The sequence below is a fragment of the Rhea pennata genome, chromosome 1 (genome assembly GCF_028389875.1).
Source record: "Rhea pennata isolate bPtePen1 chromosome 1, bPtePen1.pri, whole genome shotgun sequence".
Classification (NCBI taxonomy): domain Eukaryota; kingdom Metazoa; phylum Chordata; class Aves; order Rheiformes; family Rheidae; genus Rhea; species Rhea pennata.
The window spans coordinates 138,759,457-138,776,439 of NC_084663.1; the positions used below are offsets into that span (position 1 = coordinate 138,759,457).

At 38.7% G+C, this 16,983-nt stretch overlaps 1 protein-coding gene across 7 annotated transcripts in view; it reads right to left on the bottom strand.

The window, feature by feature from the left end:
* Positions 1-1,475: 1,475 nt before the first annotated feature.
* TBL1X (transducin beta like 1 X-linked) overlaps positions 1,476-16,983 on the bottom strand; it is a 204,543-nt gene continuing 189,035 nt past the window's right edge. For all 7 annotated transcript variants that reach the window (XM_062601262.1, XM_062601296.1, XM_062601277.1 and 4 more), the window contains 6 exons: positions 14,810-14,931; positions 13,275-13,349; positions 9,663-9,790; positions 8,302-8,467; positions 7,126-7,227; positions 1,476-5,914 (listed from right to left, as the gene is read on the bottom strand). In XM_062601262.1, the coding sequence (XP_062457246.1) occupies positions 5,888-5,914; positions 7,126-7,227; positions 8,302-8,467; positions 9,663-9,790; positions 13,275-13,349; positions 14,810-14,931 (620 nt within the window). In that variant the 3' untranslated portion in view covers positions 1,476-5,887. The remainder of the gene's footprint in view (positions 5,915-7,125; positions 7,228-8,301; positions 8,468-9,662; positions 9,791-13,274; positions 13,350-14,809; positions 14,932-16,983) is intronic.

Here is a 16,983-nt window from a genome sequence, read left to right on the forward strand (position 1 = left end):
GTAGCTCTAACAAATATCCTTTTATTGGATTGCACTCTGACAGAAGCAAGAAGCAAAGCATTTAGAATTGCTCAATACTTCAAGTGCTACTTGTCAAATGGTTTACAGGGTAAGTAAATATTTATAAGATAAACAAATGAAAACTAAATTACAGTGTTAGTTTGACAGTATTACATTTTCTTGAAATATAGTTGGAAATGATGTGAGTAAAAGTAGGACTATAATGTAGCATTAACTTAATAAGTGGGTAAAGTCCCAGCTTTTACATTGTGCTGTTAAAGCTTTAGACCCATAATAGCTATAGCTCCTTTCTCCCTGGCTCTCACATTCTTTGTTTTGAGGAACCATTCTGAAGACTGCTGGTAGTTAGTGGTCTTACGAGAAGCATAAAAATATCTGTCCTATTGCTTTAAAATAATACAATTACAGGGAATTAATTGTATATTGATATTCTGCAAATTTGATAGAGTGGACTGTAAAAAACTGCACAAAAAGATATATTTTATTTTTTTGAGTATTTGATGATGTGACACTGTGCAAATCATCAGCATAGACTCTAGGTGCTTAAATACCTACGAGTCAGGTAATGTGAGACGTAAGATGCTGTGTGGATTTGGGTGGTAGCACCTTCTGAAGGCTGTTGACAATCTTTTAGCCTTGACTTAGATGAATTGGATCAGTGTTACACTGTCACAAAGCAAAAAAAAAAAAAAAAAAAAAAAAAAAAACCTCACACTTCCATGTTGACACCCCACAAAGTAGTGTGGGTACTATTTCATGGAATAAAAAAAATAACCATTATATCTGTGAATTGTTAGTGTCGTGAGGCCCCAGCAGGATGGAGGAGCTATTAGAGGGCGCCCATGGGAGCTCCTATCAGAGAGGATGACTGTGGGAAGCCCACTTCGCTTGCTCCAGCGTACTGGTAACGCTGGGGGACGGGGTATCCCTCTTTTTGAAATGTTTCTAGTTATAGCTGAATGGAAAAAAAAGACCTATCACCCCATTGCATGAGCTGCAACACTCTAAGGTCCTTTAAAAGCCTCCATGGTTTGTTCAGTGAAGCACAGGCACCCTCCTGCATTACGGCCAACTGCGCAAGCAGCTTGTCGAATGTAAGGCCTTCATAGCTTCAGGAAGAACTAACAATTTATTTAGATCAGCTTAGAGACAAATTTATTTTATCTAGAGAAACCTCCTTTTGATTAAACTTTTTTTTTTTTTTTTTTTTTTTTTTTTTTTTTAAGTACTTTAACACAGTTTTACTGAAGCTGGTTCCTTGCTAGTGATCAATTTTAATAATTCACTTTTTTGCTCCCTCTAAAATGAGGGATTTTTCAATAAATGAATCATCTGGGGAAAGTAAAACTGAACAAGAAACGTGTGAAAGTGTAACCCGCCCCCCCCAGCTCTTAACACAGAAAGCAAAATAGTCAAGAAAGAATAAGGAACAACACGCACAGAATTCTCTAATATCAAAATATAGCAATTTATTCAAGACACTGAATATGATCTGTTGATTCTCTCCTTAAAACAAATGAGCTACAATACACAAGGTGATTTTGAAGAAAGTGTGGGTGGGGGAGAAACAAAATAAAGGGTTGATGTTGTTTCAACAGAACCTGGGAAATGCTGAAATGAGAACCAAGTCTGGCTGCAAGTCTGACACAGACAATAAAAACTGCAGAAGCCAGAATTCAGAATTTCAGTGAGTGGCTGAAAGAACATTTCTGCAATTGACAAAGAACCACATTTTTTTAAAAAAAGGCAAAAGGAGGAAAAAAGGAGGAAAAATTAAAAAGGAAAAAAGAAAAAAAGAAACCCAAAAACAAAGCAGACCCTTACATTTGACAAAGTGCACTTCACTTGGCTCTAAAATTAGCTATTTTTTCTCTTTTTAAACAAATTAAAAGGAAATTTCTAAGATGTAGCATGGGGTTAATGTGTGTGTAACCCTGTAAGTCAGGCCCTTTAGTGCCCCATAAGGGACCCAGTGTTTTCTACATAAAAGATTCAGTATCCTTCTAACCCATGGAGCTGAGTGTTTTTTTTTCAGAAACTTTTTTTTTTTCTCACTTCAAGGCCAGTTCCAGACAGCCAGCAAAGATAAAATTCCAGTAAGCCTCGTGATGGTTTCACAATTCAGTTTGATTTCTTATGTTTTTCAATTTCTCTTCCATAAAATCAAAACTATCAAAAAGTATTGTGTGAAAAAAATTGCTCAAGTCCACCAGCCTGTTGCTTCATGCTATGCTGTCTCATAGGGGCAGTCATAAAAGGTAGCGTTAGCCCAGGGACACCGCTGCAGAAATGCAGAAAAGTGAGAGCTCTCGCAAGGGCAATTCTGGACATTCAGGCTTTGATTTCCACTTTGAACTAAGCCCTGGTAGAGCTTCTCTCTCCCCACTGCCCATGGCCTAGAGAAACCAGCCCACGTGCCTAAAACCAGCCTTTGCAATCACAGCTTTTGCTTTCCTTCATCTCTTTAGCTGCCCTCATTTTACCTGAAAACTAGCTACTACAATAGCTTTGAGCATTTTCCCACTTTAGAGGCTAGGGGAGGGGAATAAAGGTGAATTTTTGCAGCTTTTTGCAAATGATGCTTTCAAATCTGATGGTCTGTATAGGGAACGCTCCACTGGAATGGCAGCCTCTCTCACAGGCAGACACTGTAAACCAGCTCATTTTGAAATTGCATTTCTTGTGGCTTCTTACCTCCATGTAGACTGGCAGAGGAAAGATGGTGTTCTCACTGAGAGGTTAAAAAAAATAAAAAGAAAAAAAGAAACACACATCTTCAACACTGCAGACTTATCTACAGTAGCTATTCTTCGAAAAAGTACAAAACCTGGGCTCTGTAACCGGACGGCCACGTGGCACAGCTGAACTCACACGGAGCAACGTGCTCTCTTTGAGTCTGGAGGTTTGCTATTGAAGCATTACACATGGGGCAGATGATTGAAAAGCAGCACCCCGTCCTGCCTATCTTCCACTGTCTGCACAAAAGGAGATTTTTTTTTTTTTTTTTGCTTGTTTTTCTCAGAAACACGACCTCAAACTCCTGTACAAGTAAGGAAGTGAACCGTCTACATGCAATGATTCCAATCAAATCATCAACTCAACCGTGCTTTATAAAACCACATTAAACCTATGTATTCAAATTCAAGTCTCTCTCTTCTAATAAGTACTCTTTTTTTAGGTAGTGACTTTAAATTAGTAGTTACACGTGGTTATTATAAAACAGTGCAAAACTGTCACGTGATCATCTACAGTCATGCTCTTGGAGCAGAAAACTAAAAACAACACATAGACACATTTAACACCAAAAATAATCCTTGATACCGTCCAGTGTCCAATTCTTTGATATAAATTATAAACAAGCCTAACTGTAATTAATAACCAAAATCCCACATAAATCTTTTCACCTCAGGACTAAGTAACCCTTTTAGCAGTTATTTGTTTTTCATTAGTTTTTCCTTTTCAAATGTGTATCTTGAAGAAAAAAGGCTGAAGCTGACAGTGGCTAGTTCCACTGAAAAGACTAGGATATTGTACAGATACAAGTGTAAAGAGAGGAAATCAAAGGAGAAAAAAAAATGTAGTCTGAACTCCACGATGCCAAGATGCTTGGCAGGTTTTGCATCACCATTTCAATATTATGGGCCTGGTTTTGTTTCAGCTCAGATCAGATCACCGCTTCGGCAGCTGGGGTCAAATCAAAGGGAAGATTCTGCATTACAGCAATCACAGCTTTTGTGCTATACGATTTTAAGGGGCTTTTCTGTTTGCCATTCTGCACACTACAAATCTTAACCTAGCCTGCAGGCTGGAGCAGATACTAGTTTGACGCAGATCACTCTGAGGACTTGTCTAAATAATGGCCACCACCTTGCGGCTGCCCTACGGTTTACAGCACTGTCAGTAAACTCTGCCTATGGCTTGCTTATAATATGCCTTTTTTACATCCATCATTTGCTCTTACAGTAAAGAAATCTTCAGTAGGCATCACTGCAGATGTCTTTAACTTTGCAGTAAGGAAATCATATCCAAACTGGAGAAGTGGCTTATCTTTATTGTCTTTATTGTCATTCTGATCATTTCACCCACTCTAACTTTATAGTGGTATATATGTCAAGAAATAATTCATATATTGTTTATCATGTCCTCACCTAATATAGAGATCTATGTTGTCTTCTGAGCACCACACTGAGGATGTGCTCTAAACTAAATGTGTCTGGACAGATAGTGAACCTTCAAGTGCAGACCCAGAGCTTGCTTCAGAGCATGAGAACATGCGGCTGAGGGTGACAGCAGCACGACACGCTGCCGGATGCAACAGAAGAGCCTATTTTAGGTATGTGCTCACCACAGATGGACAGGACCTTGGCAAGAGTCCGTTCATCAACAACGATAAGCACAGTCAATATATCTTGGTCCAATTGGTCCCATTAAGTCAGTGATAAAATCCCACTGACTTACTGGATTAGAAACAGCTGAGTGGGATGAATAGTGGGGGGTCGGCATTGCTCAGCATGACCAGTGGCAGCCAAATCCACGGTCTACATGAACTTTGAACTGTATATAGAGGAAATGGGATATACAGTTGTTTTCCTTTCATTACGAGGATAAATATATAGTCTCAAAACTTATGGATTTCTTTTAATTAGTGTACATCATCAAACAGCCACAAATTTGAAATTAGTCTATATAAATGTCTGGCTGCTGGAAGAGGACTCTTACTAAATGACTGGCATTTTTTGTATCAAATGGCATTTTTTTCTTACCGTACTTTCTCAGAGAAAAAGGATACTGCACCTTTCATGTTCCTTGGACTTTGTGTCATTCTTTTTACTTGAATTACACAACTGGTCTACATTTGGTGGGCATTTTAGGCTTTTAAAACTGTGTTTAACATAAAAAATATCTTTTTCCAAAAATACACTGGGTTCTTTCTGTTAAAAGTCATCTTTCTCCTGTAAAAATCTTCCCCAGCACTGCATTCTTATATAAAGCACTTATTACACAATTTGCTGAAAGTGCCCTTGAGACGCTAAGATCTGAAGCATGGAGGATTTTTTTTTTCTTTTAAACGGAGAGAAAGAAAGAAAAGAGAGAGAGAAAGAAGAGAGGAGAAGCAGTCTGTCAAAAATTTTCATTGTCATGTCCACCTGGCTGCATCTACTATGGGAATACAGGGAAAAAAGAAAGAAAGAGTAAGAAGAAAGAGAAGGGGAAAAAAAAAGGAAAGAGAAGTTGGGAATGGAAGGGAGAAATAAAAGGAAAACAAAAGCTTCATCCTAAGCCTGGGATCCTCCAGGCTTTAATATTCCAGCTGATAGAAAAACCACTGAACAAAAAAAGTAGTCTAGAAAATAGAAAGTGTTGTGATTACAAAGTTGAGCATTTCATCAGTACAAACTGGTCTTTGAACGTCCTTTGGGAGAGCAACTGTAGTGTCCAAATTGGAAGGAAAAAATACAACACCGCATGGAGGAGGATTTTTTTTCCCTTTTGGTTTATCACAGCATTTTTCTTTTTTTGTTTATTAATTTTTTTTGGCACAGCTTTTTTTCCCAGCCATCAGAGCAAGTTCTCAGACGCAAACCAAACAGTGCAATGCCTAGCTGGTGGCTTCATGCTTCCAAGGCTGAATGTTCCAGGTGGAAACCATTCCCTCCCCCTCTGAAGTGACTGTGTTTTTACTCCTTGATGAAGGTTACGGACAAAATACTAGACATCTGTGGCCAGGGAGAGTTGGTTTCACGGTACACTCTAACTTTGTTCAAGTTCGTACAGTTCTGGAGCTGTTAAGAATAGTTTTGAAGAGTGCTTCTCCCCACACATTCACTGCTGGTCCATTTGAAATTTCTTCTAAAACATTTCACTTTTACTTCCGCAGATCTAGAACACAAACCTAGAGAGAAAAGACTCAGGATTAAGAACCATTTCTGAAGATTATTTGGGATTCATATGCATATATGGCCCAGCACAAAGGCAGATCAGCCAGCAGCTGAAAAAATGGCATGTCATACTCCCAAGCTTCACATCAGTCTAAAGTACCTGTTTTCATGTACACAAGCAAGGAAACCTTGGAAGAAACACATGAAAACCATGTATTAAACATTTACCTGAGCGTTCACTAGATTAAAAACATTTCTGTGACACTGCATATCCCAGATAAACTTATAGGCTCTATTCAGTTGCCTAAAGATAGTGTCTCCTTCCATTTCAGAAATATATTCACTTGGAACAGTTCTTGCAAGCCATGCAGGGCACTATCTCAACTTAGCTCAGGCAGCTGAATCATGTCCTAGGTGCTCCCATGGTTAAAAACTTGCAAAATACTGCTCTAGAGCACAGCTATGCCAGCCAACCATGGAGAAAAGTTATTTAAAAAAGCTATAGAGTGCATTATAAAATCTGCATGTCTTTTAAAAGCTGCTTATGCTAGATAGAGGAATAGTGTAGTGGTTATCACATCTGCTTTACATGCTAAAGGTCTTGGGTTCAAGCCTCAGCTGAACCAGCACCTGGAAATCTTTGGGAGGTTGGACTAGATGATCTCCAGAGGTCCCTTCCAATCTTACTGATTCTGTGTAATTGAATTTTTTTATAAAGTAACATTAACAGCAAAGATAATAGTCATGAATTATCAGTATCTCCCAGGCAGCATTTCTTTACCACATGACAAAATCTTTGTGCATCCTGCTGAAAATTTCCTCCTTCAGTACTATTTAAATTTCTTCTGCAGAATAAAATTTAGCCCCAACACAGCTATTGATTAGACAGCTGACTGCCATGACTTTTGTTAAATTTTGATAGACAAAATAAATAATGGTAGAAACAATGCTGTTGTTCTTATCAAATATGTATTTAAAAGTCTTCTCCATTTTCAGCAATATTCACCTATTCCACATGCATTCTGCACTTTGAGTAACAACATCAGCTCTCAATATTCAAAACAGGAGGCACTTTAAATATACTCTTTAGCTCTACTTATTTCTGTCCTGAGCTGTCTACACCTTGACCTCTGTCCAGAGCAGGCAGGAAGGCATGTGAGTTTTTGTTGACAGTTTCCAGCAGAGTAATTTCCACCCAACATTTACAGTGTGTACAGATTCCTACCGATCCATCTGATGCGCTTGCTCCCACTTTGTCTCCTCTAGCATTCCAGCAGACTTCAAAGATGCCTCCAGTGCCTCTGTAGCTATGTACTAGAGTTCCACTCTACAAAGCAAAACAGCATGAGAACATTTGACACAGAAATTCCTTTTTTTTTCCTCTGCAGTAGGGCAATATATTAAGAGAAGCGAGTGGCAGTGAGGGGGAGCTATTCACATTGCCTAACTACAGTCATCTCATGAAGGTGCTGAAGTTAGGAGACTGGTCTTTGATAATAAAGAGAAAAAGGCTCCTCTAGAAAGCAGTTCACAACAGGAGTCTTGAACATCTCTTTCTGTCAACTCTGTAATAGCAAAGGCCAAGAGAGTTAGGCTGAGGTGGCTGTCAGGTTTGTCGTTTACTCTGTGAGGCTGTGAGGCATCAATGTCTGGAATTGTCTGTGGAACTATGGGCGCTGATGACAGTTCTGCCACCACTATGAGGGGGCCTCGGACTTTCCTCAATTCTTCATGCAGTATACATCTCTGTACATAACCTTCTCCCACATTTGGCATCTCCCTACCCAGGAAAAACCTCCTGGCAGGAGTTTCTAAGCCTGTACAGATCACACACAGAACACTCTCATTAGGAGAAGAGAACTGGGTGGACATGAAAGCAGTGATCAGCTCTTTCAGCTTGCTCCCAGGCCTTAGGTCATAAAGCATGAGTGAAAAGAGCTTCCTGGGGCTGGGAGGAAAAAAACTCCAATTGCCCCACTGTTTTTTCCAGAGTATACTCAAACTGTTCATCCTTTGTATCTATCATCTTTTCACTGCATATTATAAGCCAGGTTCAGTCTCACAACTGAACGGACTTTGTTACTGATTAGAAGTTATCACTTATTTCTAAGAATCAGTCCATGCCTTTGCTTCACAAAGCTGACAGCACAGTGTGACACAGCAATTTTCTTGTATGCTATTGTTTTAGCATACAAAGAAATCTTTGCAGAAATGTTCTGGACAGTCACCTCACTCCACCTGAGTGACTCAACTGTTATGCTGGGACTTATATCAGTCAGTACAATCAGGTTCACCTTGGCTGGCAGACACGGTCCACAGAGGTACATGTATTTTCCATTTAAGTTTTTGCCACTAATGTGTCATCTAAAACAGATGCATTTCACATAAATCAAAAAAATACCTGAGTATTCCATATATGGACACATTTGTCAAAGGACCCACTGGCTAGATATTTTCCATCAGGACTAAAAGCTACACTGTAGACAGGCTCTTGATGTTTTGTTAACGTATGAATACAGACTCCTCGGTCAACGTCCCAGAGCCGAACAGTCGAATCAAATGAAGCACTGCAAGAAGCATTCAAACACAAGCATGTCTTAACTTGGATATTAATCAATTCATAGGTTGATATTATAAATATTTGAAGAGAACACTACAGGGTTATTTTGACTAAGCAGGAACTAATGTTTCAAAACAGCAAGGCTAATGTTCACTCAAGCCTTTACTTGCTTAAAGGCAAGAACCTTATCTACAGAACTGAATTCTTTCATGTGGACCCTTGAGTTTAACTAGGGATATTGTACATATGATTAGCTCACTACCCCCAAACAGGGTCAGCTCTGTCTTTTTGAGATTCTACCTGCTATTATTGAGGAAGTTAAAAATATGTTGTCATTAATAGGATAGACTGTTCAGAGAAATCTTATTCCTAATAGATTTGTATCATCTAATGAATTAACTTCATGTAATTCTCTAGAATTGCAGTTCTTTTTACTTTCTTTCAGTGATGTTTTCACTCCAATCCATCTAAATCCCAGACTGTGGGCTTAGGGAAATACAAGGGAAGTAACTGGTATTAAAAATAACAATATTAGAAGAGTAACACCAGGCAAGCAAAGTTCTTTGCTGTCCCTTTTCCTGTCCTCTCCCAGATTGAGGGGTAAAGTAAATTAATCAACTTAGATGCAACTCTTTCCTGAATTGAAGACATAACAAACTGATTTATTAATCAAATGGTACATCATTTGGCATTCCTACAAGTAAACGTATTTCTGAAACTCAAAGAAGAATTTGAGTGAATTTTTAAGTGGAAGCTTAAAAAGTATCCAAGCTTTTCTCTGTTAGTTAACAAGTTAACAAAAATTGTCAGTATCTGCACAGGTGAGCTGCATGACCCTTCTTAGTACACACTCCAAATGGTTTAATAAGCTGCCATCTGTCTCATTAAATATATTCATTTATAACAACCAGCTGCCAAATATAAAGGTGCAATGCCAAATTTACTATCTTTTTATTGAGACAGCCAAAATATTAAATATCATAACTCAAATTTCCTTCCTTTTCTTCTTCCCTTTCCAAATACATTTTCCTTCCTTTTTTATCTATCCCCCTGATTTACAAACACAGGTGCTTTTTAATATTATCTGCAGATGGCTTACTGGAACTGTCTATAGGAAGAGTGACATCATGATAACAGTAGAATTATATGTCAGAAAGATGCTCCTTTTTCTTGGTAGGCAAGAGGAATAGGTGTATTTTTACCTTGCTAACATGATGTTGGAGTTTGGATTGCTGGTGCCCGGTCCTGTAGGACTCCATTTGATAGTATAAATCTCTTTGCTGTGAGCCTGAAGATCATGTACACAGGTATCTTGCTTCATACTCCAAATCTATGTCACAGTAATTATGGAGGAGAAAAATGGTGATGTTACTATTTTCAGCTAAATTATTTCTGTCTTCTTTATGTGTTACTCTTGACATTTCTTCATCTAATATCTAGATTAGATATTCAACTTCTTCATCAATGACCTGGATGAAGGGACGCAGTGCATCCTCAGCAAGTTTGCTGATGATACCAAGCTGGGAGGAGTGGCTGACACACCTGAGGGCTGTGCTGCCATTCAGAGAGACCTGGACAAGCTGGAGAGTTGGGCAGAGAGGAACCTCATGAGGTTCAACATGGGCAAGTGCAGGGTCCTGCACCTAGGGAGAAATAACCCCAGGCACCAGTACAAGCTGGGGGCTGACCTGCTGGAGAGCAGCTCTGCAGAGAAGGACCTGAGAGTGCTGGTGGGTGACAAGTTAACCATGAGACAGCAATGTGCCCTTGTGGCCAAGAAGGCCAATGGTCTCCTGGGGTGCATTAGGAAGAGTGTTGCAAACAGGTCGAGGGACGTGATCCTGCCCCTTTACTCAGACCTGGGGAGGCCTCATCTTGAGTACTATGTCCAGTTCTGGGCTTCCCAGGACAAGAGAGACATAGAGCTACTGAAGAGAGTCCAGCGTAGGGCTACAAAGATGATCAGAGGGCTGGAGCATCTGCCCTATGAGGAACGGCTGCGAGAGCTGGGCCTCTTCAGCCTGGGGAAGAGAAGCCTGAGGGGGGATCTGATCAATGTGTACAAGTACCTGAAGGGAGGGTGTCAAGGGGATGGGGACAAACTCTTTTCAGCTGTCGCATGTGACAGGACAAGAGGCAATGGGCAGAAACTGAAGCACAGGAAGTTCCACCTGAAAATGAGGGGGAATTTCTTCCCTGTGAGAGTGACGGGGCACTGGCACAGGTTGCCCAGGGAGGTTGTGGAGTCTCCTTCTCTGGAGATCTTCAAGGCCCACCTGGATGCAACCCTGTCTAACCTGCTCTAGGTGACCCTGCTGAGCAGGGAGGTTGGACTAGATGATCTCCAGAGGTCCCTTCCAACCTTACTGATTCTATGATTCTATGATATACATGCATAACTTAATTTGAGTTTATTAACACAGCAGTTTGGTACCTATAATGCACGCATGTTAGAGTCACCACATTAGGGGAACCTGATACACTTTTAATAGTATTTATTCAATTGGTCAGAAGATCTAGATAGTTGTCATACTGCCCATGGCCTATACCTGTATTTTCACAGAAGCTGAAAATGTTCTATTTACAGAAATTTAACTTGTTAAGTCATAGATTACAGCAATAGCAGTTTTTTTTAAAGAATGAGAATAGTTTCTGTAAGTACTTAAAATCTAGGAGTTTTCTCTTATGTCAGTCAATACTCATGTCACATGTTCCTTTTTCTCTAAAACTTCACTTGTTTTCCTGATGTTTTTAACAGCATAGATGATGGAACAAAATCACAGAATCACAGAATCGAATAAATCACAGAATCACACAAATCTGCTATTTATGCAGTGTTATGTGGCTAAATACTTTAGCATAAGATAAAGAATATGCTGAATAGACATGACAGGTAATTTAGTAAGTCTTTTTACAGATAATTAAGGAAACCAGAAGAACAAGCTAATCTCTCACAGCAGGGAAAACAACCTAAAATTACAGTCAATCAGTTTCAGAATATATCAAAAAAGTAGTAATAATTTAACTCACTAGTTATAAATCTGTACCATGAGAGAAATGATGGGCTCTTATGCTGAATTTTCAGCAGCATACCTGAGTTCACTTTTGGAAATGTTACACAAACCTTAGGCATGTTCTATGCCTAACAGGAAACATGTTCAAGGAATTTGTAGAAAAATATCAAGAACTTCAAAAATAAGAAAAAATTGAAGACAGAGAGGTATGCTTTCCAAGAAAATGGAAGAGGAACAGTATTTGCCTGAAGAGGATATGAAATCTCCATAACTGAAGGTTTAAAAACAGGCTAGGCCAGGCTAGTGATAGAAAACCATTAGGTCTTGTACCAAATTTGGCGGTCAGAAATTTGAACTGGTGCCAACAACACTGAGCCAAAGCAGTTTTAAAACCATAGCATCGAAATAGACACCAGAAAAAATGTACTACCACTGGGTCAGGATGTTTAAGCAGAGTATTATTGCTTAATACTATAGTCCTGAAGTGCTTCCTTCAAGTATCCTCTAGATCTATTTTCTGTAGCTTTGCATTTCTGTGAATAATTTGGAATACTCTACCTAGAATCCAGAGGGATTAAAACCCCAATGGGTATGTGGCAAAGACAGAAAAAGACCACGCAAGTTAAAAGAAAACATTCATTATGTAGACGTATACTTAGGTCTTACCTACAAGCTTTGCTGCATCCTGAATTTTAGTTCTTATGCATAGGCTGTGCTTATGCAGTAAGCATCTATTCTTTTAGCTGTGTCAATCCACAGTGGAAAGAGGTGTAAACCTTAAATAACACTGAAATCCGTCTTACTGGTACAATTCTGCCCTCAAAAACAAATCTTTCTTGGGATGTTAGCTTTGCTCAGAGGAAGTAGTATAAAACAATAGCTGTGTTGGCATTGTTCTGTAGTCCAACAGGAGGGCCCTCCTGTTACAATATACAGCTATGTAGACATAAGTGTTCATTTTATGGGGTTGAGAAAGAAGAACAAGACTGAGGGGAAAGTTTGGGCTGGAGAAAACTCTATTGTAAAAAGTAGTTTTGCCAGCCCAGCCTCTCCCTTTATTAGTACTACTTTGCTAGTGAAGCACAATGGCCTGGTTATACTGGTAGAGCAGCCTATGCCACCTGTGTGCCAGAACGCACATTAATTCCACCTAACTTCAGGCACCTAACAGAGGCACATAAATCAGCAGTGTAGCTGCCCTAGGCTTCCTATACAGTAAATGGATAAAGACAGGCATCTTCAGGGAGCGACTCAGGTATCTGATGAGCTTGATGTAACCTCTGAATATACTTGTCCTGCCCCATTGTTTATGCCAGGGCTTTTCAAAAAATCAGGGCTTCTCAAAAAATCAGACTGCTTCAATACTGAAGTACTTTCAGAAGAAAGACTCCAAAAGGAAAACTATTTATTTTTATATTCTTTACACAGCCTAATGCCTACTGAACACAGGGGAAGAGCTTCTGTTGACAGGCAAGTAGATGCATGTGTGTATGTATATACATATTATATGTAAATGCACCGCCCCACACACATATATATTAAACTATGACTACTCTGTGACAGTGACATACCAGCCACTTGACACTAATTTGGATAGTATGCTTCAGTTTTACCAGCGGCTGCTATTCTATGTTCAGTCTTATTTTTCACATCACCTTTAAGAAATATGGGACAAAATGAACTATTGTTCATGCACAGTTTTACTGATACAGTACTATCGTTCTGGAGAAGACTTAACAACAGAGATAAGTTTTTTTTTTTTTTTTACTTTTTGAACAGCTGAAACGGAAACTAAATTACCTTTAATGTCATATCATCGGAGCAAGATGCTAGTAGCATGCCAGATGGGTCCCATTTGATTGCATTAACTTCATTCTGAAATAAAGAGTGATTTTACAAAGTGAACACTCAGGTTACTCGTATTGCACCGGGCACCCAGCAGAGGGCACTCAAGGTCTACGCCTGCAACAAGTGAAAGCACAAACTGCAGTCCTCGTTGCTTTACGGGGGAAGAGAAGCAGTGCTCCTTCTTCATCGTGCTATTTAAGTAGCATTTAGAAATGGTAACCATTTTGTGTTTATGCTCGTCTTCACATATATTTTGTGGCACAAAATCTGTCATGTCCTCTTTCTTCAAATGCCAGGATTTAAATAAACCCTAAAACCAGGCTGATTGACGATGCAGCAATAACTTACTTTTAGAATTCAGATATTGCCTAAGTTAATATCACGTAGATCTAGAAGACACAAATTTGCAATAGCAAATACTGGGGGAAGGGAGTTACAGTTTTGTGGGGTTTATTGCTCTCGTTATTACAGCTTTACAACCATTGTGATCTCTCTAAAGAGAGCAGTATGTGTAAATGAAATCCAGCGTGGAATATTAATTAGTTTCTGATTCTTTCTCCATCAAATTTTCCAGCTCTTTGTAGTTAACTAAGTGTAGTGTTTCCCCTAGATAGTCAGTAAGCTTTCTCTGCTTTTTTGAGGGTCAGACGTATATAATCACAGGAGGGAAAAATGCATTTTATAAACACGAAGAGATTATTTTTTAAAAAGCATGAACTGGCTTGAGGTCTTAGTGACAATAATACTGGAAATACTTTCATTTTGCTTTACCCATTTTACACATTTTAACTATAGTCAAAAGGAACTTCACACACATATTTAAAGTCAAAATCTGACCCATATGTGAAATGATTTATTTCATATAATAATAAAACCCATCAATCTGTTGATAGGAATGTGCAGCAACCTGCCAGGAAATACCAGTTTAATACCGATTTAACCACATAAACAAACAAAATTTTTTTTCAGTGGGGAGACAAATAGCTCTGGGAGTTAATATTTAATTTACAGATCAGCATATGATAGCAGTTTTCTCATGAATGAAAACAAGAAAAATTAGCCTTTGACAACCATTAAATACTAAAGAAGAGAGGAAAAGAGGAGTGAAGTACATCTTAAACGGATCTCATCAGATGCAATTGATTCTAGACCTGAACAATGGAAGTAATTTGTTCTGTCCTTATTCTTTCACTCATTTATTAAAGGCAATTAAGAGAGTGGAAAACAAAATCCTATTTATTAATGTGCCTTCAGTCTGCAGCTCATGCTACGTATGAACAAAGTCATTGTTTAAGTTTTGCCTCCTAAACCGATTTATAACAGTTTATCCCTTTCCACAGGCCGTGAGTCATTCCCAAAGAATATGGTTTTAGGGAAGCACTGAGATATAACACCTTTGGTGCTACAATACCCTGCTCAACACATCAACTGCCACCACTGTTACGTGCTGTTGTGACTCCATCACTGACGTTTTAGACTTAACTTACTGTGTGTCCTTGAAAGGTTTTAACAGGACGATCACAGCCAAGTCTGCATACGTGAATGCACATGTCAGTGCTGCAGGAGGCAAAAGTAGTGTTGTTCTGCCAGTCTACGTCCAGAGCAGGAGCTGTGAAGTGCAAACAACAGAAGGAGCATTAGGGAACACAGCAAAGAAACATCCCAAATTATTTTGCTTGTCACCCCCCTAACACCCCCCTGTATCAAAGAGACTGAAAGCTAGTTGTGAGTTTGTCACCTGCAACCAGACTGTCTGAGGGGCACAATTCATTTTTTCTCTTATGATGGGCAATCTGGATGCTTTGTGTGAGATCTATTTATGAGGCTTTTTGGTTGGGTAAAATTACATGAGAGTGGGCAAAACAGTCCTGCTTCCACCTTTGCCCTCCCTGCTCCCAGCTTCCTGCTTCTTTTCTTGTGCCTTCTGTAACATTCAGTGAACTCCTCTGTCAGCCAGTTGAGCTGAGAATCTGGGAGAAAAAATAACCCACAAAAAATGTGGAAAGAGTTTCAGCTAGTTTAGAGAATTGAATCAGCTCCCAAAACAGACCTGTGAATGCCAGAGCCAACGCATGGGAAAAGGAGGGAGCATGTGGCCATCTTGCCTTGTACTATCTATCTCCAGGCAACAACCAGCGTAGACCTCTCATTCTGTGCAGACACATCTGGATTAATCATGTCTACATACAGACAGGTCTAATTTGGTTGGGCATTGAGTTAAGATAGATACGTTGATTAAGCCCACCTGAAGTCAGAGGAAGAGTTTCTGTGGAGGGTTTTGCATTGACTAGGATTGAACTAAGGAAATTTTCTACACAGGAAATTTTCTATACAGATAGCACATGAACACTTAACTGGTCCCTGTGTACACACACATACTTTGCAGAAAATATGAAAAAATCATTAACTTTCATAGCATGCTATTGCAGAGCAAAAGCACCACAGGAGCAAATATATGGGAACTCCTGACATACAGCTTGTGTGTATTTCTATAACTGCTGCTTGTTTTTCCTTCAGGGAAGTGTTTTGCTGCCCTCCAGAGGATGGAATAAGATTTGCCAAAAGAGAGAAATTTTCATTATCAGCACGTATGTGTTATAAATGGATCTATCAGAATGAGACTAGTATTTAAGAAGCGAAAAAAAAAAAAAAAATCTGTCAACAATACAGTGTAAGTCTACCTTTAAAATGAAAACAAGAAATTCCTTATTCAAAAATGTCTAGAGAGAAATACTTTTATAATATAAAGGTGAAAAAGTATCTGTTCTGCCAAACATATTACATTTAAATATGCTTTCTTCCTCTTGTAATTTTCATGAACCACAAAATGAGATTGAACTATGTTACCTTCTGAATCACTAGATAGCTCTTTAAATGAGAAGTGAGGGCTGCAATTGTTTCAAATATAATTTTTTTTAGAATATTAATGAAATAGCTCAATAATTCTGTGTGACAGGTAAGGAATTTCTACATTGCAGAAATATAAAGGAAACTGTGTAAGGCAGACTGCTGCTGTGATTTCTGATCAACATGAATGGGGATCAGGAAACAGTGAAGAATTTAGTTTCTCAAACTGCCTATTTTTCTTTCTATGCTGCAAAGCTTTGTATTACTGTTTCAGAGCAAAGAAAAGATCTGTATTACTGTTTCAGAGCAAAGAAAAGATCTCTTTTAATTAGTAGCAAAATGCCTTCAGGGCTAATATCTAGTATGATATATATGAGTCAAAAGTAATTTTCTGAGAGCTATTGGCACCTAAAATGATAGATTTTTATTACAGCATAATTTCATACAGTCTTGTTCATACAGCATAAATCATACAGTGTTGATAATTAATGCTGATTCATTTATTGGTGTATCTAATCATATGTTTATTGGATAAATCATAATGTAAAATGGTCTGGAAAGAACTACCAAACATTTTTTTTGCTGAAAGTAATCCTATTGCCAAAGAAGTGTCTCCAAACAGGTTACTAGTCAATTGCTTAAAAGCAATCAGAATGCCATCTAATAAAAGAAGCAACAAACCTGAAGAAATGCAGCTAAAATAAATATGAACAATAAAATGTTACAGTAATTCAGTAATTACAGTTAATTTAAGCTTTTACTCATCAAACATATGTGTGATTTAGAATTATTCAACAGTAGAGAGCTAAATGTC